The following is a 26,218-nucleotide window of genomic DNA, read 5'->3' as shown; positions in this document are numbered from 1 at the left end:
TTTCTTATGCGAAGAATGGCTAAAAACTGTAGCCTGCTGTTCAGTGGCGAGCCACGAATCCGCTGAGGAAGGAGTGGGATCATGTGCCAAGAGAAGCAGAACAGTCCTGACAGGCATGTTGCTTCCATGAGGTGGGACTCGAGCCAAAACCTTCGACATCTCGTATGCAACAGATGGAGATTCGCAAAACCGAAACCCTCTTGAAACGGCAAAAAGTCGTCAACTGCTGTAGGTGGAGGAGCAGCCGAGCCGAAAGCTGAAACCACTCCTTCCAGAAAGTACCGAGAAGTAACCTCAGCCGCTAAAGCAATGGAGAGGTTAAACTTCGATGGCAGCCGGAAGTTGTCACTATCGTCTGCAACGGAAGAAGAATCCCCGTATACAGACGAAGTGTCCTGCTGAGAAGCAGTATTGCATGCCGGAAGTGCACCGTGGTCAAGAAGGTTAGTGCCACTGACTGCGGTAACCGGAAACGAGGACGACCTTACACCAGAAGTGTGTGTCTCAAAAGGTGTCTCGTATATGCCTTCTTCACGCCGCACAGGCGGAAGTGGAGAAGGTTGTGTCACCGTAGAAACGGAAATAACATCCCGTCCTAGGTGCACATCCGGATACATGCCCGCGTCAACGTTCGTAAGCCCTGTGTCATGGGCAGCCCCGACTTCTGTCTTGTGTGTGGCGCACGTTATATGTCAAAGCAGCACCGCCCTGATATGGCCCTTCGTGGTCGGCTGGGCGTTAAGCAAACAAACAAACAAACGGGCAGCCCGTGCGGTAACAGTGCCCCTATAAGCTGATCCCTCATCCAGCCTGGCTGACGCCAAAGCATGGACTCACAGCTGCCATCTACTTCCGCGGGACGGAAGCTGGCAACTTGTGACCGGAAACACGTACCTTCAAGGTTAAGCAAATCGGAAGAAGATGAAGTGAGAGGACGAAGACGCTCGACAGAGCCGGAAGCCAGAACTCCATCCCTTACGTCAGCCGACGTAATGGTGGAAGAAGGCAGCCTGACGCGGGATAAAGACTCAACCCCAACCCCACTAGGTGGAAGAGGGAGAGTGCTGTCACCCGAAGCTTGATGCTCAGCTGCAAACAGTTCCGTCATTTGCATGGCAAAAAATTGAAACATTTCTGACATTTGACCCTTATCTAAAGGTGTCTCGCCCGAAGGCGTGCTCCTAAGTTCTGAAGCAGGAGAAACGATGGCTTATCAATAACAACATCGAATGAATCAAGAGTAGAAGGGTCCAAAACTTGAACGACCGTCTTCTGCTTTGGCTTTTTAGCCGCCCGCTTAGAAGGAGTCTCTAAGTCCACGTGCGTGGCGCTAGTTCTTTTCTTATCCTAATCGGACATAACTGCGGAATGGAAATAAAATCAAGAAAATATTCTGAGTAAAACTTCCAAGCAGAGCTAGCAACAAAACAATAGAACGGTCTCACCCAAGACGAGAGAAGTAGAACGAACCAGGGAGAAGAGCCCAAAAAGGCCGCAAAACCGGGCAAGAATGTCCAAGCGTAGCTCCAAAAACGTACGTCTGAACAGCTCAGGCGTTGAAGTTGGAGTGAGGATAAGATGGCCGCCGCGGCGCACGCGGCGACAAGGGGAGCTTACCCTAATGAACCATTTGATCGACGTCAGTCACGACGCGGTTTTTTTTAGGGGAGTTGCTTCCCTTTAAGGTAACCAGGGAAGCGTAGTTCAACGTCTAGCACTCAAACTGAAGTATATATAAATATATGAGATTTGGAGTAAGAATATGTAAGTTAATCTTATTTAACCATCATTCAAACAACATAGCTGACAGAGGGCTGAAAAACTTATATAAGCCCCAAAAGCTGCCCATGCTATATGTTAAATTGTTATGCTAAGTTTATTGTCTCCTTAAAATTCAGGTTTCCTGTTCTACCATTTGCTACCTTTTCCTATTTTGGTCATCGCTGTTAGATGCATATCACATACTTTGTTCATGTTTGTAAGCTCTCTGACAAGTGGAACAACCATACCTGTTCAGGCCATAAGTCCTGTGGAAGAGCAATGTGAAAAATTTTCTTGACGTTTTTTGCTCCAAAACTGTCAGAAACAGCAACTACATTTCCTGCCATTCCACGTCGATACAACTGATGACACTGTTGCTCCAAGGCTTGTCCTGCTTTCTTCAGCAGCAGCTTTGAGACCGTTCCATGGACATGGTTCAGTTGAGGGTCTGTGGAGTTGACAAACACATCTGCCTGCAGAAAGACACAGAAATATGTGGGTTATTTAAATCTGTGACATTTATTCATGCTTTCCTAACTTATAAACTACCGGCACGGTTGGTCTAGTTGTAAGGCGTCTGCCCCGTGATCGGGAGGTCGTAGGTTCGAACCCCGGCCGGGTCAGACCTAAGACTTTAAAATTGGCAATCTAGTGGCTGCTCCGCCTGGGGTCTGGCATTATGGGGTTAGTGCTAGGACTGGTTGGTCCGGTGTCAGAATAATGTGACTGGGTGAGACATGAAGCCAGGTGTGCTGCGACTTCTGTCTTGTGCGTGGCGCACGTTATAGGTCAAAGCAGCACCGCCCTGATATGGCCCTTCGTGGTCGGCTGGGCGTTAAGCAAACAAACAAAAAAAATCGTATAAACTACGTCAGGGCTCCTCACCAACGGTCTTCCTAGAGGGTCCCCAGACCCCTAATCTTATTCTAATGACCCCCTCAACGAACTTTAGGGGGTCCGAAGTTTAGGAGGACTTTGGAAGTTCTGTGAGACCTTTGAAATGGCGATCGGTTTGATTTATCAAATTATTAATGTCTGTCCATACTTTACAAGTTTCTCTACTTCGAAATCTGGACAAGTTAAGGTACGTTCTTGTCCATTCTGTATGGAAACTACCAGACAATCACAGTCTTAAAACAAGAAGAGCAAACGCTCGATCGAGTCACTTTCGCAGTTCTGAATATTATATGAGGCATCAGATGGACAGGAAGAAATTGCTATTCACAACACAATGAGTCACGTTCACATAAAATTTGAGCCCGGTCACTTTTATAGTTTCCGAGAAAAGCCCAACGTTAAGTTGTGTGTTGCCGAACAGAAAAGGCTAGTTATCTCCCTTGTTTTTCTGATAACGTTCGTAAAAGGCTACAGATGTAAATACTTTGATGTAAAGAATAATCCTACAAAGTTTCAATCACATCCGATGAACTTTGTCAAAGATATAAAATGTCTAATTTTTCCTTTGACGCTGACCTGTGACCTTGAAAAAGGTCAAAGGTCAACGAAACCATCGTTAAAGTGTAGAGGTCATTGGAGGTCACGACTAAACAAAATATGAGCCCGATCGCTTTGATAGTTTCCGAGAAAAGTTTGTCAAAGATATAAAATGTCTAATTTTTCCTTTGACGCTGACCTGTGACCTTGAAAAAGGTCAAAGGTCAACGAAACCATCGTTAAAGTGTAGAGGTCATTGGAGGTCACGACTAAACAAAATATGAGCCCGATCGCTTTGATAGTTTCCGAGAAAAGTCCAACGTTAAGGTGGTGTCTACGGACGGCCGGCCGGACGGCCGGCCGGCCGGCCGGACAGACTAACACTGACCGATTACATAGAGTCACTTTTTCTCAAGTGACTCAATCAGTACTGATGGTACACATATCATAAATTAGTGCGTCTCGGGACCTTCTTCATGAAATGTTAAAACTTATACAAAATAAGAATTAAAATGTAAGGACTAGTTTTGACGGATGTCTTCATCAGCACCAAATACTAATGGAAAATTTCTAAAGTAAATTTTCATTTCATTAATATACTTACCCGAATCACATATATAGCATATATAGCAGTTGACACCGTCTGGTATGCTAAGGTACTGAAAGCGCTACCCATCTTTAAAGTAATTAAAGGGAAGCAACCCCACACCAAAAAAGCTGGAACTAGCATATGGTAGTGAGCTACCCCCTGGGAGTTACCTCCCATTAGCTACTTCCCATCCCACGCACGTGGCTACTTCATTCCGGCTCAGAGAAAAACCGAAACAAACAGCGGGGCAGGCGGGAGGGACTTCGATATGTGATTCGGGTAAGTATATTAATGAAATGAAAATTTACTTTAGAAATTTTCCATTAAATTACATATTCTTACTCCGAATCACATATATAGCAGATAACATCAACATGGCGGTGGGCAAGAAATAAATCAAACTCACCATCACATTCTGGACAGGAACTGGCCGGCTGCTATAAGGGCAGGTAGACCGCGAGATCCATCCTGTCTGAGTGCAGCCACGTCTCGAAGATAGTAATTAATGAAAATATCTTCTGAGCGCCAGTAAGCCGTCGAGAGCACCTCGTCAAGCCGTTGCGAGCGAAGAACGGCCAAAGACGAAGACCACGCCCTAGTCTCATGGGCTCTGGCCGAGACCAGGGGAAAGGCAGGCTGAGCCCCCCCCCCACTTGTGTGACACCAACTGTAGGCTTGCCGAATAAGGGACGACACCCACCGGGCCAACGTAACTCTTGAAACGTCTTTCTCCCTTGAAGTGAGAAGAGAGATAAACAATAGCTTTTGTGAGGAGGAACGAACCGGCTGAGTCCGAGCCAAATACAGACGTAAGGCCCTAACTGGACAGTTGACCGAATCAGGGTCATCCGGAGCCAACGCGTTGGTCAAGGCCTTGACGCGAACCAACGGAGAGGCCTGCCCCGGAGCCTGATTCTTGGCCAGGAAGTCGGGACGGAAACGAAGAGATACTGAGCCGTCCGACTCGAACAAAATGTCACCTGGCAGACCCGACAGAGCGTGGACCTCGCTACCCCGTCGGGCCGTAGCCAAAAGAACCAGAAAAAGAGTCTTGCGAGTGAGATTGTAGAGACTCGACTCGCTCAAAGGCTCAAATTCCGCGGACCGCAAGAACGCTAAAACAAGGAACAGGTCCCACTTAGGAGCGGGCAAACGAGACCGGACCTCCTTGAGAGCAGCGCCCTTAATGACAGCAGCGATCACCCCCCCCACTTGAACAGATCGGCCGATCTGCTTGAGAGTAGCAGAGATCGCAGAGCGCCGGACCCTCATAGAGGAGACGGAGGCACCCTGCGAAAACATAAACGAGAGGTGGTTGGCGACCTGCATAGAGCGAGGAGCCACTGCAACCACCCCTTTAGCGGAACACCAGGAGGCCCAGGCCCTCCAGTGCGAGGCGTATACGGACGAGGTGGAAGCCCTATGGGAGCTGCCCACCAAGTCCAGCGTCGGAGAAGACGCACCAGAGCGCCTCAGTGAGTCCCGAACAACATCCACACGTGAAGCTTCAGAAGACTGGGCTCCTCGTGTGGAATGCCTGTTCGGGGCTGCACTAATTCCCCTCTTCGCAGAGAGAGAGGAATGGGAGGACCTTGGGCGAGCCGAAGCAGGTCTGGGAACCAGTCCTGCGACGGCCAGAGGGGCGCGACCAGAAGTAGAAGGGCCGGCCCCTCCAGCTCCGCCTTTCGAATTACTCGGCCGAGTAATGGGAAAGGCGGAAAGGCGTACGCCTCCAGACCCGTCCAGGGAATGTCCAGAGCGTTCACTCGCCAAGCCTGAGGGTCCGGGAATGGCGAGACGAACACCGGGAGCCTCTTCGAGAACCTGGTGGCAAACAGGTCGACGAGAGGCTTTGGGACTTGGGTCCAAAGGCGAAGCAGTGCCCCGTGAGTGACTGTCCACTCGGACTGAAGCACCCTGCCGGAGCGACTGAGAGCGTCCGCCAGAGTGTTCAGCCTCCCTGGAAGGTACCTGGCGGAGATCGAGATGCGGTGTTGGTAACACCACCTCAAGACCTCGCAGGTCCTGTCCGAGAGAGACGGGGACCGCGAGCCTCCCTGCTTGTTGATATAAGCTGCCACTGTCGTGTTGTCTGTAAACAGACGAACATGCTTGGCCTGCAGGGAGGGCAGAAACCGGGTGAGAGCTAGAGCTACTGCTTCTAGTTCCAGCCGGTTGATATGCCACTGGCTCTGTTCCACCGACCACAGACCTGACACCGTGTGTAGGTCCGTGTGAGCCCCCCACCCCAGCAAGGACGCGTCCGTGAACAGGTCCAAGTCCGGGGGAGGCAAGGCAATCGGAACCCCTCTGCACACCCACTCCGTGTCCAACCACGGGAGGGTGGTAGACTGGAACCATCCCTGGAGAGGGACGAGGACGTTCCAATCCACCCGAGTCGAGCCCACAAACGGCTTCAGAGCTGCCTGAAAAGGACGCTTGTGTACCCGACCCAGAGGGACCAACAGAGCCATGGATTCCATCTGTCCCAAGATGGAGGCAAGAGAGCGAAGGGGCGCCTGCAGGAGGGGCAAAGTCGAGCGTATCTGAGCTTGGAGCTTGTCCACCCTCTTTTGAGAGGGGCGGACAGTCCAAGCGACCGTGTCGAAGGACATCCCCAAGTAGGTGAACGTCTGCGACGGGGTCAGCTCCGACTTTGACGCGTTGATCGAGAACCCCAACGAGTGGGCTTCCCGAAGAACCGTCTGGGTATGCTGCGTGCAGCCTGCCTGGGACTGGTTCAGAACGAGCCAGTCGTCCAGGTAAACCCGCAGGCGGATACCCTGAGACCTCACCAGAGCGCCCAGCTGTCGGACCACCATGGTAAAAATCCATGGTGCGAGCGACAGACCGAAAGGGAGGGCGCGGAACTGGTAGACCTGCTCGTCCCACCGGAAACGAAGCCATTTCCGGTCGGACGGATGCACCAGGATGTGAAAGTATGCATCTGTCAGGTCTATGGAGGTCGCCCAATCTCCTGGGCGGAGAGAGTCTCTGACCTTGGCGGGCGTCTCCATCTTGAACTTTATCTCTCTCAAGAAAGTATTGAGAAAAGATAAGTCCAAGACCGGACGCCACGCCCCTGAAGCTTTGGGCACGGCGAAAAGGCGCCCGTAAAATCCCAGGGAGCTTTGGTCCAGGACCCTCTCCACTGCCCCCTTCTGCACCAGGGAGGCAACTTCCGTTTGCAGAACGGATCTTGCCTCCTGAGAGCAGGGGGGCTTGAAGCGTGGCGGATGTCGGGAAAGAGGAGCCTTCTCCTCCCGCCATAAGAGACGGAAGCCCGATCTCACAACTCCCACTATCCATTGGCTGTCTACTGAGACCATCCAATGGGTGAGTGCCCGGGAGAGGCCCCCCGCCATCACCAAAGTGGAGGGCGGGGGGGGGGTGAGACCGGGGGCGCTTCATTGGGGGTGAGGCTTGCTGTTAGAGCCGCCACGCCCCCTTCCCGACACTGTCTTCTTCTTGCCACCTCGAGAGCTCTGCTGAGCAGGCCTCTTTTGAGCAGGCTTGGGCTTGGAACTCGGCTGAGACTTCCCCTGCTGGGAAGGCTTAGCCTGCTTCGCGCCCTGTAGAGCCATGTCCAGGAACTGAGCGTCCTTGTTGGACTGAATCTCTGCCTGCCGAGCGACAAGCGCCATGTGGCCGAGCAGCGATCCCTCTACAACCGGAGACACACGTAGTGTGTCTCTGGTAGCCTGATCGGCAAACTGAGAGTTGGCAAGAAACAACTCCCTCCTTGTCAAGACCGCATGCGCGTATTGCAAAGAGGAGAGACGAGTCTGTTCCTCATTGACCTTCGCCAGGGCCGTAAGCAGGGAGGAGACATCATCCGCATTTTGCTCCTCACTGAGGGAAAAAGGGACAAGAGAGTCGGTCAACGACCGAGACAGTGCCCGCACCAGCGTCTCGGAGATGGAAGCCAGCTCCAAGAGCTGACGACCGATCTCCTCCAGGGAGATAAGAGTACCCTCCCGCACTGGCACAACCGAGTCAGACTTGACTGGTTTGACAAGCAAAGCCTGCAGCTCCTGCGTCACCGGTAAGATGGCACGCGGGAGAGCAAAGGAAGTGGTGAGGTTGCGGCTACGGACAGGGAAAGCAATCCTCTTTTGTGCAGAATGCACAAAGGAAGAGGACTGCCCTTCATCCGCAAGCCAACCACGAGCCCGTTCCGGAACCGGCCCAAAAGGTGCCAGAAGAGGGAACGGCTCAACCGGAATACCACTGCTCCGTTTGTTCGGGTGCACCAGAACTTGGGACAGGTGGTATGAGACAGACGGAGATTCCACAAACCGGAAGGAGGAAGCGTCATCCTTATCCGGCAGGAAGTCTGCCATAGCTGAAGGCGCCGCCGAAACGGAAGTAGCGGAGGTCGCTACACCTTCTGCAAAATACCGCGAAGTCACCTCGGCTGCAGAGTCAAGAATGGACTTGAGCTGAGAGGAAAACACAGTACGGGTGTCTTCGCTGACCACTGACTGCAGTTCAGATTGATCCATCAGCGAAGAACGACCGTAGTCATCAACCACAGTGGCTGAAGGGTACTCTGGATGACCGGAAACCGGAAACCTGTACCCACGAACATCGTCCTGGTTTAAACCCTGCCCAGTAGGGAGAGGGTAAACCGGAACACCGTCCGAGAACGCCGGATGTGGTTGGGCGGAAGTCAAAACCTCAGCAGAGGAAAGAGACGACCGTCCGTGCTGAAGCACCGGAAGTGCAAAAGCATCACGCTGTTGTTCCCTCTCCGCCATCCAAGAGGAAGTGGACGGTAGAGGGACAGCGTGTCCGGCCGAAGCCGGAAATGCAGACACCATAACCGCCGGGGGCGGAAGCGGTGAATGCACGAACTGCGGCCGGAAGCCGTGAAGCCCGTAGGCCAGCTCATGATCCATCCCATCGCGGCTGGCATTGCGAGCAAGCGTGGGGGGACCTATGCTTCCGGCGGGAGCCGGAAGCGCAGTAACCGTAAACGGTCGCCGCTGCTGGCTAACAGAGTCCTGCTCTACAAGAGGAGGCCTGCCGCCAGCCGAAAGCAGGGAGTGACCCTGCGCACACGAACCGTTGCCCGCACGGGGCTGTCCAGGCGCTTCACGAGAGCAAGAGGACCGGTTCAACTTACTTGTAACGTCTCCACCCGAGACAGGAAGTTGAGGAGCGGAAACAGAAGAAACCTTCCCGGAAGAGAGGGACTGAGTGTCCCCCCCCGAAACCGGAACGGCAGCGCTAACTGGAGTAGACGAGCGCTGCATCTCTGTCTGTACCAGAGAGCGAATCTCCGGGATAAGAGTCTGCAAGAGAGAGGACACAAGCGTCCCCTGGTCCGACGCCGACAAAGCAGAGGGCGCAGAAACAACAGTAGAACTAGCACAAACGGGGGTGCTAGAAAGCGGAGGTGAAATAGGCACTGACAAAATTGTGTTGCGTGCAGCGTCTGACACCAATACAACAGGCTTAGAGCTAGAGGACTTGGGCTTAATCTTGCCCTTAATGTCTCCTTTACCCTTACGTTTATCCTGGTCTGCCATGCTGACCAACAACAAACAAGAAACAAGCGAAAAAATTTCACAGAAAAAGTTACTGAAAACGAAAGTCCTAACGGACAGCTAAGCAGTAACTACAGCAAAATAAAAACGAACCAAGCTTGCAACACACAATGCACAAGCGTCAGTGAACACGCCACAAAATACAAGCCAGCAAAGCTAACTGTAAACAAAATGGCGAAAGCACAACCGGTTACTGACGAACAATGTCCAAAGGACAACAGACAGCAACCAACGCACAAGTTCGAAAACAGAAAAATACAGAACGAGCTCACCAAAACAGGCGCCCGCACAGGAGACAAGATGAGTTACGTGGCCGGCAGGTGAACGAAACAGCACAAGGCAGCCACAGTAGCGCACAGAAAATTCAATGACCTCTCACCAGGACAGCTGAAGTCGGAATGAAGTAGCCACGTGCGTGGGATGGGAAGTAGCTAATGGGAGGTAACTCCCAGGGGGTAGCTCACTACCATATGCTAGTTCCAGCTTTTTTGGTGTGGGGTTGCTTCCCTTTAATTACTTTAAAGATGGGTAGCGCTTTCAGTACCTTAGCATACCAGACGGTGTCAACTGCCATATATGCTATATATGTGATTCGGAGTAAGAATATGTAATTTAATTAAATATAACAAGTAGTGTGAAGCAAAATTAATACATTTAGTCATTCTGTCAAACTCATATTGTCAGCGTTCATATCTTTAAGGCATTCTACTTTGCTGTCCGAAAGCAGACGTTGCATTTGATCATGGGGCATAATTTACTTTAACTGGATAAGAACATCTGCTGTAGTGTTTGTATCCAATTTTCTACAATAACGCTAAGTTCCTTCTAAGATTTAGAAAATTCCTGCAGTTATTTTGAAGGCAAAGGTAAGCAATAAAACTAGAGCAGACTTGATAGATGGCAGTTGTGCAAAGTACGCTAACGACTGCGGTAGCCATATGCTAGAATAAACCATTGAAGCGCGTGTACGGTTTAAATGTGCTTATTAGCCACACAAGAGACAATATATGTGTGCATCATAAAATAGTGTTGAAGGCCCTACAAAGTGTGTTTCATTGGGCTTCTACGACTTTTTCTTAAAAAGCTTTATACTCAATCTGTGAACCTCCTGCAGACCTGTTTACCCCCCCAAATGTAATCAGGAATGCAACGAGTACTTTTTCAGTAATTTGAGGCATCTTTCAGTAATCTTTTTTATCAACCATAAACCAGCTCGCAAAACGATTAAACGACACGTTTGAACACGCTACCATGCAAAACAAGTACAAAATTTATGATCACCATGTTTAACAGTATTAACTACACACGCAGAAGCTCACACACACACACAACAACACAAGACACCTTATATATTCAAGTTAACAACGATAAGTTTACTTTATCTAAAAATTAAAAATAAACAGTATTTACAGTCAAGATACATGTCAACAAAACCACCTTACATTCAGTCACATCAGACATCCTGCATTAAAACCAGTCATGATAACACTCTTTCAAAAGATTTTCTTTTCAGTTTTTCAATTCAATGTGATCTTTGCTATATTGGAAAAAGATTAATGGAGATCAGTTTTAGACTCAGAAAGACTTGAATTTCGGCAACAGCGCAAGTCACTGATAGCGCTACTGACCGTAGCGAGAGATCGGTTTGCAGGTCTGAGAGATTCCGTCGAAGCACAGACATACGTCAAATAAACTCGACGCGAAGCAGGCACATGTTTTGCCAAACACAATTTGGTATTATTTTTGTTTCCATGTTCATTATTTTGTGTACTGCATTTTGTAAATAAACCTCGGAACACGTTGCTTGGTTCGCGGACGAACGGCTATAGTGTCGCGACGTGACTCGTGACTGACTAGCTTTGTTGTTGCATTGATCTCAATTCGATCACCAAAATGCATGTGATTCGTTCTTCTTCGACTTCGCCAGACACGGCCACTTGACTTGAAAGTTTTGCCGATATTTCTGAACAACTTTAACTTTTTTGGTTGGCATTTGTCCCCAGAGATATTGGCCTTACGCTTCGGACCCATGTCTATCGGACTGAATGCACAAAATTTGACTGACAAATACCTTGTTGGGCACATGCGCAGACAAGGCTGTTCCGGTCAGCCTACAGCTAAAAGGGTTTTCGGGAAATCACAGTCCCGGTGACTACCACAATTTTGACTTTGAATTTTTGCGCACGGAAATGGTTCTCACGACCGAAATTTCTGGTAAATTTCCGTAATACCGGAATTTAGACCCCAAATCCGTAATAATTCCGGACAATCCGGGAGGGTAAACACGTCTGCTCCTGGGAGGCGGAGTAGGTCTTTAAGTTTTGAGTTAATATTCAAATTCGCATGTGCCATCTCCCATCAGTATCTCTATGAACAGTAGAGACAATAAAAGTTTCATTTCACTAAAACGAAGAATGAGCACAATCTTCTTGACAGATAGGGCACAGGCACATACATACAAAATGAAGGCATTCATGTTAGCGCAGCCAGTCCTGGAGTGTGCTAACAGATTTAGCACATTCACTCCTTCCAATTTAATGCCTTTGTTTGATCATGTGACAGTAAGTATTTACTGAGAATTGGTTTCAAAGCAAACATTCCTACCTGCAGTTTCAGGAAGTCTTCGACAACAACCCTTACACGATCACAGCTAGTACCTCTTGTTTCTGAAACAAAAGAAGAGAAATACTTGTAATGACAACAAGAGGTCATAATTATTGCATGCTTTCCAAATATGCACATTTGAATGCTTGGTCATCAGTTCAGAAATCTAGTACAATATAACACATGCATCATGTATAGAGATGGCAGAATACATTGTCAACAACAGTTCTGACATTGAGAAATATCCCCTTTTCAGAACAATATACCGTAAAGTACCGAGTACAAGCCCATAACATTGTAAACGCCCATCCCCCACCTTAGAGCAAAATCCGTGCAAAAGGTGAAGTACCGAGTAAACGCCCACCCCCCACTTTTGCATGGCTAAAAAAAAAAAAAACCCGAAAAATCGAGAACAGGGAGAGAAAAAAGGAATGCCGAAGAATGTCGTGTCAGAGTTTCTTCCCCTTGCTTTTGGCGCTTCTTTCCAAGAAAATGCCGAAACGAAAATCTTACTCAGTATTTTGTTTGTTTGTTTAACGCCCAGCCGACCACGAAGGGCCATATCAGGGCGGTGCTGCTTTGACATATAACGTGCGCCACACACAAGACAGAAGTCGCAGCACAGGCTTCATGTCTCACCCAGTCACAATATTCTGACACCGGACCAACCAGTCCTAGCACTAACCCCATAATGCCAGACGCCAGGCGGAGCAGCCACTAGATTGCCAATCTAAAAGTCTTAGGTATGACCCGGCCGGGGTTCGAACCCACGATCTCCCGATCACGGGGCGGACGCCTTACCACTAGGCCAACCGTGTCGGTTTTACATTGGATAAGAGCCTCCTTTCATTTGTACACATCAAGTACCGAGTATAAGCCCACCCCCCACTTCTGTCCGAAATTCATGCAGAGGGGGGGTGGGCTTATACTCGGTACTTTACGGTAAATACATGTTTGATGGTTACAGACCCACTTGTTCTAGCTGTTTCATATTTATGGACCGAGGCAGGAGGCAATGGTTGAACAAGAAAAAACAGAAGGTAACATTCTCCCCAACAAAGACCAACAAAAAATGTGATCTGTCAACAACCCATCAAACATTGTTTTTGTCACCATTTTCTTTGTGCAAAAGTGCAAAATCAAAGCCAAATCAGGGCCTCACAAAACTGTTAATTGACAGTTAATTGTTCTCAGTAGGTCAGCCAGTCAAAGCAAGTCATAGTTGTTTTCCACATTTTGAGTGTATGCATGTTAGTTTTTTGCTTAGCTTTTCGATAAACCGACTGCGTTTAGGATCTTTTCATCTGTATGTCATGTATCTGAAGGTCAGGGGGTCAACTGGATCAACTTGCAAGCTCTCCCAACACGTGTGACGTGAACCAGAGATATAAACCCGTGACACTCGGTCGTAGGTGTTTTTTTTCTCCAGACATTACGTTCTTTCCTCTTTGGAATTAAGTGAGAAGAGTAGAAAAAACTCATAGCATTTCCATTGGGTCTGCTTTTAATAATCTATATGCAACCATGGGAACGACATTTGTTACCGAATAAACATTGTTTGATGTTACTCAGCTCATTATGAATGAAAAGTTGTGAAAATTAGCACAAAGTATTTTGTCAGATAATAATACAACTGTCCAGCAGTTATTCAGTTTTTTAGTTTTTTTCATAATAATCTTAATATTATACCTGTAAACACACAACAAAAATCACAGCTGCATGTAAGTACTATAACATTCACAATCTTTAGTGATGTTTATACTCGAAATCGAAAATTTTAAAAATAAATTTTGATTTGATTAAAGGACCATAACAGGCTCTTTTTAAGGTCAGATAAAGCAGTTGGGGTTGATTTAATGATATAGGTAAGCATCTACAGATGCTAAAACCGATCAGTAAATCTCAGGTTTTGTGTTGCATCAGTCTAATTTTACACAAAGTGCATGCTCAAAAAGCGACCAAATTCGTCTGCTACGCGAGACTTCAAATTCCCCGCGGCGGCAAGCCCTTGGCTGTGACGTCACAGCGGGAGCCAGAAGCGAAACTAGCAACGCTCGGTGTGCGTCTTTGCTGCAGCTGTGGATGCGCGCGTGCTCCCGACATAATGCCGAGAGAGTGTGCTGCTGCCGAATGTTCGGAGTTGCAACAAAAAAGACTCAGGCTTGAGTTTTTATTTGTTTCTATCCGACTGGGTAACAAATAAAACGAAGACAATAACACTGACAACAACTCGAAACCCAAGAACAACTACAATGTCAACAACAACAGCTTTACGCTGATAAACTGTAGGTGGAACACGATGGATTTGACCCGTTACAACCTTGATTTCATCTACGACGACGACAACAACAACATCAACTTAAATTCGAGAACATAATTATACCGTCTTCAACACATAGCCAACAACAAATCCGATAGAACTTCAACAACACTCACAACAGTGATCATGGGCTGCCTAATCTATTTGCTGAGTCTGGCAGACATTTTACTTCCACCCTTGAGAGAGAATGTTTTTTCCTCGTACACTTTGTGCCTCAAACCTGACTAAGAGGATACAATTCTACATTAATCCCCGATTATCAACCCAAATAGGTGGGACACTTCCGTCTCAACTCGGACGCCGCTGTAAGAACGATCTCCAGTAACAGACGCTGATAACGATACAGCTATCTGCTCGCTCCTAAGCCACTCCCCCAGCCTGTATGTCTACACACTGGCACCAATTAAACCTCCAACTGAGCTGTTAACCCGTGGTTTGTAAAAATGTAAAAAATATTGTACAAATTACGTCAAACCTAAATCAGCGATTTATAAAAAAAAAAAAAATATCTCTATTCAGCCTATTGTCCCATCGCTGGGAAATTCGGATCGCTTCCTCCCAGTGGCTAGCAGTAACAGAGTCGCGCTACCCCAAAGTCAAGGGATCCATTAGATTTGTTTTTCTTTCTTTTTCCATTTCGTTATTTTCCTTCATCGCTGGCGAATTCGGATCGCTTCCTCCCAGTGAAAAGTTAGCAGCAACAGAGTCGCGTTTGTGGTCCAAGTTGTGGAAATTTCCAAGTTGTGGAATGTGTCCAAGTTGTGGTATGTGTCCAAGTTGTGGTATGTGTCCAATATGTGCAATGTTGTGGTACATGTCCAAGTTGTGGTATGTGTTCAAGTTGTGGTATGTGTCCAATATGTGCAATGTTGTGGTATATGTCCAAGTTGTGGTATGTGTCCAAATTGTGGTATGTGTCCAAGTTGTGGTATGTGTCCAAGTTGTGGTATGTGTCCAATATGTGCAATGTTGTGGTATATGTCCAAGTTGTGGTATGTGTCCAAGTTGTGGTATGTGTCCAAGATGTGGAATGTGTTCAAGATGTGGTATGTGTCCAAGATGTGGAATGTGTCCAAGTTGTGGTATGTGTCCAAGTTGTGGTATGTGTCCAAGATGTGGTATGTGTCCAAGTTGTGGTATGTGTCCAAGATGTGGTAATGTGTCCAAGTTATGGTATGTGTCCTTAATGTGGTATGTGTCCATTAGTTGTGGTATGTGTCCAAGTTGTGGTATGTGTTCAAGATGTGGTACGTGTCCAAGATGTGGTATGTGTCCAAGATGTGGAATGTGTCCAAGTTGTGGTATGTGTTTAAGTAGTGGTATGTGTCCAAGTTGTGGTATGTGTCCAAGATGTGGTATGTGTCCAAGTTGTGGTATGTGTCCAAGCTATTGTAATGTGTCCAAGTTATGGTATGTGTCCAAGTTGTGGTATGCGTATAAGATGTGGTCTGTGTCCAAGTTGTGGTATGTGTCCAAGATGTGGTATGTGTCCAAGTTGTGGTAATTGACCAATTTGTGGTATGTGTCAATGACGTGGAAATATCGTCATGTATCCAAGTTGTGGAATGTGATGGGACAATAAAGAAATGGAGAAAAAAAATATAAGAGATTCACTGACTTTCGGGTAGCGCGACTCTGTTGTTTCTAGCTTTTCACTCGAAGGAAGCGACCCAAATTTCCCAGCGATGGGACAATAAAGACAAGTCGCGTAAGGCGAAAATACAACATTTAGTCAAGTAGCTGTCGAACTCACAGAATGAAACTGAACGCAATGCAACGCAGCAAGACCGTATACTCGTAGCATCGTCAGTCCACCGCTCACGGCAAAGGCAGTGAAATTGACAAGAAGAGCAGGGTAGTAGTTGCGCTGAGAAGGATAGCACGCTTTTCTGTACCTCTCTTTGTTTTAACTTTCTGAGCGTGTTTTTAATCCAAACATATCATATCTATATGTTTTTGGAATCAGGAACCGACAAGGAATAAGATGAAAGTGTTTTTAAATTGATTTGGAAAATTTAATTTTGATCATAATTTTTATATATTTAATTTTCAGAGCTTGTTTTTAATCCGAATATAACATATTTATATGTTTTTGGAATCAGCAAATGATGGATAATAAGATGAACGTAAATTTGGATCGTTTTATAAAAAAAAATTTTGTGTAACAATTTTCAGATTTTTAATGACCAAAGTCATTAATTGAAAATTGATTATATACTTACCCAACTCACATAACGCAATTTACTTCAGTTTAGTGCTAGGACGCTGAATAGCATCGCCTTGGTAACAAGGGGAGGTCACCCTAAAAAAGAGCTACCTTGACCCCTTAACAGGACAAAGTCACGCGTGACTTCCTGACCTTGCCGCCATCTTTGAATCATTCAATCGAAGGCGAACATAGAAAAATTTCCCTCTTTTTTAGGAAAAACCCCCATAAAACCCCAAAAGCGGGGCAGGAGGGCGGGTATCCACTATGTGAGTTGGGTAAGTATATAATCAAATTAAAATTTAGATTAAAATTTTCAATTAAATTACATATCTTATCCCAACTCACATAACGCAGAATGCTAATGAAGGAGGTGGGAAAACAAATTTCCACTTGTCCAGCAGCGACAATGGCTGGAAGGGAGCTACTGCCATCATGACGAGTGCTGGCCACATCTCGCAGGTAAAAGTTGATGAAGACGTCCTGCGATTTCCAGTAGGCAGCGTCTAGGACCTCTGCCAGCCTGCCTGAGCGGAGGACTGCCAGAGAAGTAGCCCAGGCTCTGGCTTCATGAGTTCTTGACGACGTCATAGGAAGGACAGAATGCCCAACCCCAACTTGTCTGTGCCACCACACATACGCTTGTTTAATAAGCGTAGAGACCCATCTTACCAAAGTGACCCACGACACGTCCTTGCTCCTTTCAGTGTTAATTGAGACGAAGAGCAGTTTTTGGTCCCTAGACCTAAAAGGCGTGGTACGGGATAAGTAGCTGGTAAGAGTACGAACAGGACAATTGACCATAACAGGGTCACCAGACGCAAGAATCCTACTTAAAGGAGGAATGCGAATAACAGAGGAGGACAGACCAGGTTTTTGGTTTTTGGCAAGGAACTCCGGCCGAAATCTTAAAACAACAGAGCCATCGCTCTCAAAAGAAATATCCTTAGCCAGGCCTGAAAGAGCGTGCACCTCACTGCCTCTACGGGCAGAGGCTAACAAAACGAGGAACAAGGCTTTACGAGTCAAGTTAGCTAAGCTCGCTGAAGCTAAAGGTTCGAAATCCGAAGAGGCTAGAAACTTGAGTACCAAAAAAAAAGTCCCACGCGGGAAGAGGGGACTTAGCCTTCGCAAGACCAATCGCTGCCCCCTTAAGAACACTAGCAATTACACCGCCCAGGTTAATGCTATGCCCTAATTGCTTCAGAGTAGAAGAAATGGCTGAGCGCCTGACTCTCAAAGAAGAAGGAGCCAAGCCCTGAGCAGCCAAACACGAGAGATGATTTGCTACATGCATAGAGCGAGGTGAAGTAGCAGTAACTCCATTCTCCGAGCACCACTTTGTCCAAGCTGACCAGTGTGACGCATAAACAGTGCTGGTCGATTCCCTGTGGGCCTTTTGGACAAAGCCTAAAGTAGCGTCTGAGGAGCCAGAACGGCGCAGCAACCTAGAAAGAAGGGAGGGCCGTCTGCGAGGCGAAGGAGGTCGGGGAACCAATGTTGGCTGGGCCACCAAGGGGCCACCAACACCAAGCAAGGCTGTTCCAGCTCCGCCTTCCTGAGAACCTTTCCCAAGAGATGAAACGGGGGGAAAGCATAGGCTATCAGACGCGACCAGTCTACTTCGAGGGCGTTTGTTTCCCACACCTCTGGGTCTGGAAAGGGGGAGACAAAGACCCGAAGCCTGCGGGAGAATCTTGTCGCAAACAGATCGACTGTAGGCTTGCCGAAATGCCACCACAGACGTTGTAGGACCTGATGAGTCAGAGTCTACTCCGTGTGCATCGTACGCGACGGGCGACTGAGGTAGTCCGCAAGAACGTTGAGTTTGCCTGGGATGTACTTCGCTGACGACAGAATAAGGTGCTGTCTGCCCCAGGCCAGAATCTGACCTGACCTGACAGAAAGAGTGAGAGACAAAGTGCCTCCCTGTTTGTTGATATAGACCGCCACGGTCGTGTTGTCTGTGCGAACCCGAATGTGTTTGTTCCTGACCATAGACAGAAACGATTGGAGTCCCAGGAAAACAGCCTCTAACACTAGGGCATTGATGTGCCACCCACTCTGCGTCTCATTCCACAGACCTGACGCAGTATGAACAGAAAGATGGGCACCCCAGCCCTCCATAGACTACTGTCTCCCAGCCCTGAAGAGAAGGCTTCCACAGCGAACTCAGGGCAGCCTGAAATGGCCGCTTGTGGACTCTGCCTAAGGGCACAAGAGTGGCCATCGATTCCATTTGGCCAAGAAGAGAGGTCAGAACACGTACAGACGCTTTCTTTTTCAAGGACAGAGTACAAATCAGACTTTGCAACTTGTCCACCCTTCTCTGTGAAGGGCGTACCAGCCAATCGACGGTGTATGTCTTTTGCGTGTGGAAGAAAAACAACCCCAATGCTAAAAACGTCTGTGCCAAACCTAGGTTTAGCCACATGATGGTGTTTTAGTTCTTTCCGTAACCTCTTAGAAAGAAAAGCTGAAACTAAGGAATTTCTGCGAGTCCTTTGTGCTGCGCAGCGAAAGTCGCTGACAGAAGCTACTGCCTCGAGAGGTAGGCTTAGCCGGAAAAGTTCCGACTGAGAGGTTACGAGCAGTGACTCAGTGAGCCTAAAAAATTTTAGTCAGAATGTGAGCCCGTAATTCGGACATGTTCTGGCGACTTGTCGGAAACCAAAGCTTATGACTCTGATGAGAAAGCGCAATTCCGTAACCCGTAAAAGCTGAGATTGTTTTAACAGCTTGCCTTGTTTTTCTCCACTGAGGCAAAACCAAAAATTGCGGCCTTAGCAGCTTCACCCGAGAAGGTGAAAAATAAGAGGTATGCCGCACCAAAGATGGGCGTACATACCGCGAGGCTGCCTAAGGCAGAGGGTTTAACCCAATGTTTGTTTGCTTAGCTTCGTTATCTTGCCTAATTTAAGGCAAAATGTGGCAAGCTGACGCAGATCACAGCTTCTCCCAGAAGATGGGGAGGGATGCACCGTAGCCTAGACGTGCGAACACTCCCCTGATGAACCACAAAAAGCAAAGAGCGGAGTAGATCCGCCTCTTGTTTGTAACCTGAGCCAAGCAATGTGCCAAGAAAAGCGCTGGGAGGCTCCGCTGTTCAATAGACTTTAGCCAAAGTAGCTAGAAGCGACATGACATCCTTCTCCCGTGCGTCACGACGAAACTCGAAGTTGACAAGAGCAGAGAAGATAGAGCGCTATAAAAAATCTTTGCAAAGTTTCCGAAAAAGAGGATAACTTGAAAAGATCATGAGCTTATTCCCTCAGAGACAAGAAAAAGGACTCAGTATAACGTACTGTTCTACTGTAGCCGTCTTCCCTACCAGAATAGTGACAACTTTCTCTACCGCATCGTCACGAAACCTGAATGGGTCTAATGACGACGCGATCGATCTCGACAGAGATCTCTGCAAAGTCTCAGAGAGAGATGATAACTCAAGCAAGCGTAAGCCAGTTACTCCAAAGACAAAAGAGAATTCTCCGAAAACGGGACTACTCTGTCTCTGCTGTATCATCTTGCCGAAGAACTGCAAGTTCCGGTGTGACCGGAAAAGTGGAACGAGGCAAGGCAAACGAGTCAATCAAATTGACTGAATTATGCGGCAGTGTAAACTTCTTAGCCGAACCAGCAGGCAAAGCTGAGGCTAAACACAAAGAAGCACGGTAAGGCTGCGCTGAATCAGGAGCCAGACCGTGAGCTGTTAACCGCGGTACAGCGTGAAACGCACCGCCATGCTGACCAGTAGTCAGTAGCTTAGACAGCTCAAACGCTACCAACGGGGATTCCCGAAAACGGAACTGCTGTTTCTAGTCCTTCGCAGAACGGAAATCCCCCAAAGCGGAAGGAGGTTGGGCAAACAAACCTACAAGTGTTGCCACACCCTCCTCGAACTACCGTGAAGCAACTTCCGCCGCCAAAGCCAGTGCTAGCGGAAGTTCAACCGGTACGCGGAAGTTGGCATCTTCGTCATCCTGAACTGAAGCACCAAAATCCGACTCATAATCCCGCACATCCGTGCAACCAGGCAACGAACTTCCGCCCTGACTACAAAAGTCAGGCGAAGCGTCACCCAGAAGGGACGACACACGAGGGATGCGATACCCAAGCAGTGTGTCCCTAGGGACTGCTTTCCTGCCCAGAGGGCGGAAGCGGGGAATGTCACCCCCTCCTCAAAATACCGAGAAGCCACTCCCTCCGCTAAAGCCAGAGCTTGCGGAAGCTTAGTCGGTATGCGGAAGTTGACATCTTCGTCACCCTGGACGGAAGTGCCAAAATCCGACTCGTAGTCCCTCACTTCCGTGAAGTCAGGCAAGACACTTCCGCCGTGACTACCATAGTCCGACGAAGCGTCGCCCGGAAGAGACGCCACACGAGGGATTTTATACCCAAGCGGCACGTCTCTAGGGACTGCTTCCTGCCTGGAAGGCGGAAGCGGGGAAAGCTGTGAAAGCTGTGCTGCCGCACCGACTGCTCTTCTGCGTGTCTGGGCTTTTCCCTCGACCTAGAAGTTCACTCGATCGGAACGACGTAGACCAAGGGCCTAAGCTTTCGCGCACACCTACCGGTGTGGCTACTCTCTCCAAACCACGCACTTCGTTTTGGCCGGAGAACCCGGTTACTGGCGAAGTATAAATACCTTGATCGTCGTCAGTCCAAGAGGCCTGGGAACGCAGCAGGGAAACACCACGGCTGCCATCAAACGAGGCGTGAACGTCGGCAGACGTAAAGGTGGAGGAAGGCGGAACACGCACCCTGGCAAGGGAACGCACACCTCCCACACCGGAAGGCAAAGACAACATCTCAGCCTTGGTAGACGATTGTTTGTTTGTTTATTTGTTGCTTAACGTCCAGCCGACTACGTAGAGCCATATCAGGACGAGGAAGGGGGGGATGAAGGGGGCCACTTGTCAAGCGATTCCTGTTTACAAATGCACTAACCCATTATACTTGTGTCCCAGCAGGCTTTAGTAAAACTAAATTAATACCTACTGGAAGATTACCAGTTTCCAGTATGTTAAAATAGGCTTAACCTATCTACTGCTGGGCTTACATCAGAACACTAACAGATTAAACTATACATGAATCGCGAGACAAGCGGCAAGAGAAGAGATTTTTTGGAAAAAATACAGGTGAATGAGCAAGAAGGCAGAAAAAAGAAAAGAATTCATGAAGAAAAAGAGAGCATGACAGGAAAGAGGAACCAAAAATCTACCTAACAGCAAACTAGAAAGCTCCTGCGGTTCCAAAAACAGGAGGGGCCTTTAATTTCATAACCGCAGTGCCCCACTGCGGGATTGGTAGACGATAACTCGGCTGAAAGAGAGGATATCTGAGCACTCAAGGAGTGCAAAATAGCAGAAACATCCTGCTTCTCGCTAACAGGACCTGAACCGGACAAGACCGGTGAAGCAGCTGAAGGCAAACTAGGCATAGCCGGAGAAGTAGGTAAGCCTATCGCAACATCAAACGAGGATTTAGTCAAAGGGTCTGTGACTTTAATCGAAGCTTGACCTGCCGAACTCTTCGACTTACGAGAAGGCTTCTTTGTGGGAGAAGGCTCGGCCACTGACTTAGCATTTTCTTCTTTTCCTTATCCGACATGGCGAACGGAAAAAATGTAAACAAAGCTAAGTACTCGACAAAACCTAAGTCACAAAAACGATAACAAACGACAAAAAAGCTCACCCAAACACACAGTAGGAGCAGAGGGACCGTGTGCAAGTACCAAGGCAGGGTCTGACAAAGGCAGAAGTCAGACAAACCGGCTGAAAGCCGGAGCAAAATCAAAACACGTCTGTAGACACAGACCGCTGAAGAGTGAATGATTCAAAGATGGCGGCAAGGTCAGGAAGTCACGCGTGACTTTGTCCTGTTAAGGGGTCAAGGTAGCTCTTTTTTAGGGTGACCTCCCCTTGTTACCAAGGCGATGCTATTCAGCGTCCTAGCACTAAACTGAAGTAAATTGCTGTATGTGAGTTGGGATAAGATATGTAATTTAATTAATTTTTAAGACACCAAGCTGAAATGCAATACCGAAGTCCGGCCTTCGTCGAAGATTGCTTGGCCAAAATTTCAATCAATTTGATTGAAAAATGAGGGTATGACAGTGCCGCCTCAACTTTCACGAAAAGCCGGATATGACGTCATCAAAGACATTTATCAAAAAAATGAAAAAAACGTCTGAGGATATCATACCCAGGAACTCTCATGTCAAATTTCATAAAGATCGGTCCAGTAGTTTAGTCTGAATCGCTCTACACACACACACACACAGACAGACAGACACACACACACACACACGCACATACACCACGACCCTCGTCTCGATTCCCCCCTCTACGTTAAAACATTTAGTCAAAACTTGACTAAATGTAAAAAGGAAGAAAAATCCCATAGATCTCCCTTGACTTTGGGGTATCGCGACTTTGTTGCTGCTAACTTTCCACTGGGAGGAAGTGATCCGAATTTCCCAGCGACGGGACAATCTAGTAATGATATGGAGAAAGAAAACAAAATCAACGGAGTCGCGCTACCCCAAAACTCAAGGGATTTTGTTTTTGTGCCTTGACTATTGGGATGACAAGAAGATATCGGGAACATAAACGTGATTTGTAAAAAAAATGATTACAAATCACGGGGCGCGCAGACCCTTGATTTTAACTCCCCAGGATAAAAACTGTAAGGTTCAGCAGCTAAAGTTGCTTCTATGAATACCCGTTCTGACGTCATCGAAAATTTTACCCAGAATTCACCACTTCCGTACTCTCGCGGACGTTCGAGATACAATGGCCGCCAGATCGGAACGCGAAAACGCTTCGCTTCAGCCACGAAATTCGTCGGATTATGGCCTAAACGATTCCGAAATAAACTAAACCCTGTGAGGGAAGGTGAGAAAACAATTTCCTACGGCATGCATATGTCTGGTTAACCTAAGTCACGCCAAAACGCAAATAAACGCGTTTTTGACACCAAAAATAGCCTGTTGGGGTCCTTTAACATACTTACCGGACTCACATATAGCATTAACCTTCGGTTTAAGTGCCGAGACGCTGAAACTACGCTTCACCCCGCAAGGGGAAGTAACTCTAAAAAAGAACAGCCTTGACCCTATAAGCTGGGTCACAGGTCAAGGCCATACCGTCACGTGACTGACCACGCGAGACCGCCGCCACCATATTGGAAATAGTTCACTCGAAACGAAGCGAAACCTTCATTTTTTGGGGTAAATTAAAGCGGGGTAGGCGGGAGGGTATTAACGATGTGAGTCGGGTACGTATATTAATCAAATCAAAATTTATTTTTTAAATTTTCGATTAAATTTAAATTACATATCTTATCCCGACTCACATATAGCAGATTGCTTTCTTTTCTTTATTTGGTGTTTAACGTCGTTTTCAACCATTCAAGGTTATATCGCGACGGATAGCAGATTGCTAAGGCAAAAAAATAAAATAAAAAAATAAAATAGGTGTGGTTAACCCCTTGACTGCCTTATGACGGGTATACCTGTCATGCGCTTGTGCAGCTGCAGCGCCTTAGGACGGGTTTACCCGTCTTCTTCGTTCCGGGATTTTCCAGAAATCCTACGTCACTGCTGACACACAAATAGCAGCCAATGGCTTGGAAGGATACCTCATTCTCAAGAATAAACATAAATGGTGACGCGGTTTTGCGTCTGAAGGCTATTTTCGGCATTGGCAACAGGGTAGGGGAGAGAAATCTCGACACGTCAAAATGGCTAACGGTGACAGTCGACTGGGCCCTAGTAGGGAAAAACAAAGCCGGACTGACGCTACAGGCGGTGCAAATGATTATGGATACTGACAGGGGAAGGGGGAGATCTTCTTTCGGACGATTCGTTGGAAACAGGTAGATGACAGTCATGATAATCCTTTCTTGGAGCAAGCAAAACAGCCACCTGTGTTTGATCCACAAGCACCGGAAGATGCGCTGGACTGATTTTTCAAAAGTTCATATTTAAACATCATTATAAGCCAAACTAATTATTATTTCCATGATTAGACATTAAAAACAGATTCTTGGTTCAATTTCCTTTAAAAATACCATAGGTTTTACTTACCTACCCACTGCCAGTTTAGGGCTAGAATTTTTTGTGAATTATTACACCCCGAACTCCAATATTCCCTGGCAGTCAGGAATGCACATACGCAAGTTTTGATTGGCAGCGAAAGGGGTAACATAGCCTAAAAAAATAGGGTCGGAAGGTAGGCAATCACTTTTTTTTTTTTAACTTTTTTTTCTAATGTGTACAAATTAAACCTACTTGACAGGGAAATAAGTGTGCGACTCGAGGGCTTTCGCTTTCATTGCGTTTTCTGCACTCGTTTTCTTGGTTTTTTGGTTATTTTTTTGACAAATGTAATAAAAAGTTATAGGGTCGGCCCCTAAAAATAGGGTAGGTCGGGTTCCCTATTTTTTGTTTTTAGGCCTAATGTAGGTGGTGGGAAACTCACTCGAAGAGCTGGAGAGAACCTGCCCTGCGGCTACCATAGTCGGTAGGGTGCTGGTCCCGTCCTGGCGAGTACTTGCGATGTCCCGCAAGTAGAAATTTATAAACACATCCTCGGACCTCCAGTAGGCAGAATCCAAAACTTCTGCCAGCCTTCCAGACTTGAGAACAGCAACCGAGGAGGCCCAGGCTCTGGACTCATGAGTCTTAGCAGATGACAGGGGAAGAACTGACTGCCCCCCCCCCCCTTTTTTTTCTTCTTGCCACCAATTGTACGCTTGTCTGATCAGCGTAGATACCCATCTGGCCAGGGTGACCCTAGACAGGTCCCTGCTCCGGGCTGTATTGATCGAGATGAAAAGGAGTTTCTGATCTTTTGAACGAATAGGAGCCGTACGCGACAGATAGCTGCTGATTGCTCTGACGGGACAGTTTGAGATATCTGGTGCCAAGATTGTGGATAGCGGTGGGATTCTTATTATGGGAGAAGGCTGATCTGGCCTTGGATTCTTGGCTAGGAAATCTGGTCGGAAACGAAGTCTGACAGAACCGTCCCTTTCAAAAGAGATGTCTTTAGCGAGACCAGATAAAGCATGAATCTCACTGCTTCTTCTAACAGTGGCAAGTAACGTAAGAAAAAGCGTTTTACGGGTCAGAATGTGGAGACTTGCTGCATGCAAAGGTTCGAAATCCTGTGAACCAAGAACAGATCCCAAGCTGGGAATGGTGACTTAGTCTTTGCAAAGCCTAAGGACGCACCCTTGAGGATGCTATGACACCACTATGCGAAATTGTGCGGCCCAACTCCTTGAGTGTAGAAGAAATTGCAGATCTCCTGACCTTCCGAGAAGCAGGTGATCGGCCCTGTGATGCCAACCAGGACAAATGATTGACCACCTGCATGGAACGGTGGGAAGTAGCATTCACTCCGTTGTCTGTGCACCACTTGCACCAGGCTACCCAATGCGAGGCATAAACAGAGCTTGTGGACTGTGTGAGTCTTTTGCACTAAGTCGAGGGTCCTGTCCGACGCACCAGCGCGGCGCAGAGAGCTCCTTACAGTCTCCAGCCGTGAAGACGTAGAGACTGCGGGTTGTCGTGCAGGACGCCCGTGCGTGGCTGAAGTAGTTACCCTTTCCGAAGATGTAGCGGAATGGGTGGACCTACTGCGAGGCGGAGTAGGTCCGGGAACCAATGCTGAGAGGGCCACATCAGTGCCACCAGAATGAGAGATGGACGGGTAGGGGAGATAACCACTACGGACCATGCCTTA

At 47.6% G+C, this 26,218-nt stretch overlaps 1 protein-coding gene across 1 annotated transcript in view; it reads right to left on the bottom strand.

Moving 5' to 3' along the window:
• Window positions 1–1,840: 1,840 nt before the first annotated feature.
• Window positions 1,841–26,218, bottom strand: part of LOC138983310 (uncharacterized) — a 50,650-nt gene continuing 26,272 nt past the window's right edge. The window contains exons 3-4 of the mRNA XM_070356723.1: window positions 11,941–12,002; window positions 1,841–2,234 (exon numbers count right to left, since the gene is read on the bottom strand). Coding sequence (XP_070212824.1) covers window positions 1,971–2,234; window positions 11,941–12,002 — 326 coding nt within the window. The 3' untranslated portion in view covers window positions 1,841–1,970. The remainder of the gene's footprint in view (window positions 2,235–11,940; window positions 12,003–26,218) is intronic.

This window comes from Littorina saxatilis, linkage group LG12, assembly GCF_037325665.1.
Source record: "Littorina saxatilis isolate snail1 linkage group LG12, US_GU_Lsax_2.0, whole genome shotgun sequence".
NCBI classification, from domain to species: Eukaryota; Metazoa; Mollusca; class Gastropoda; order Littorinimorpha; family Littorinidae; genus Littorina; species Littorina saxatilis.
This window is presented reverse-complemented; position numbering and strand designations above follow the sequence as displayed.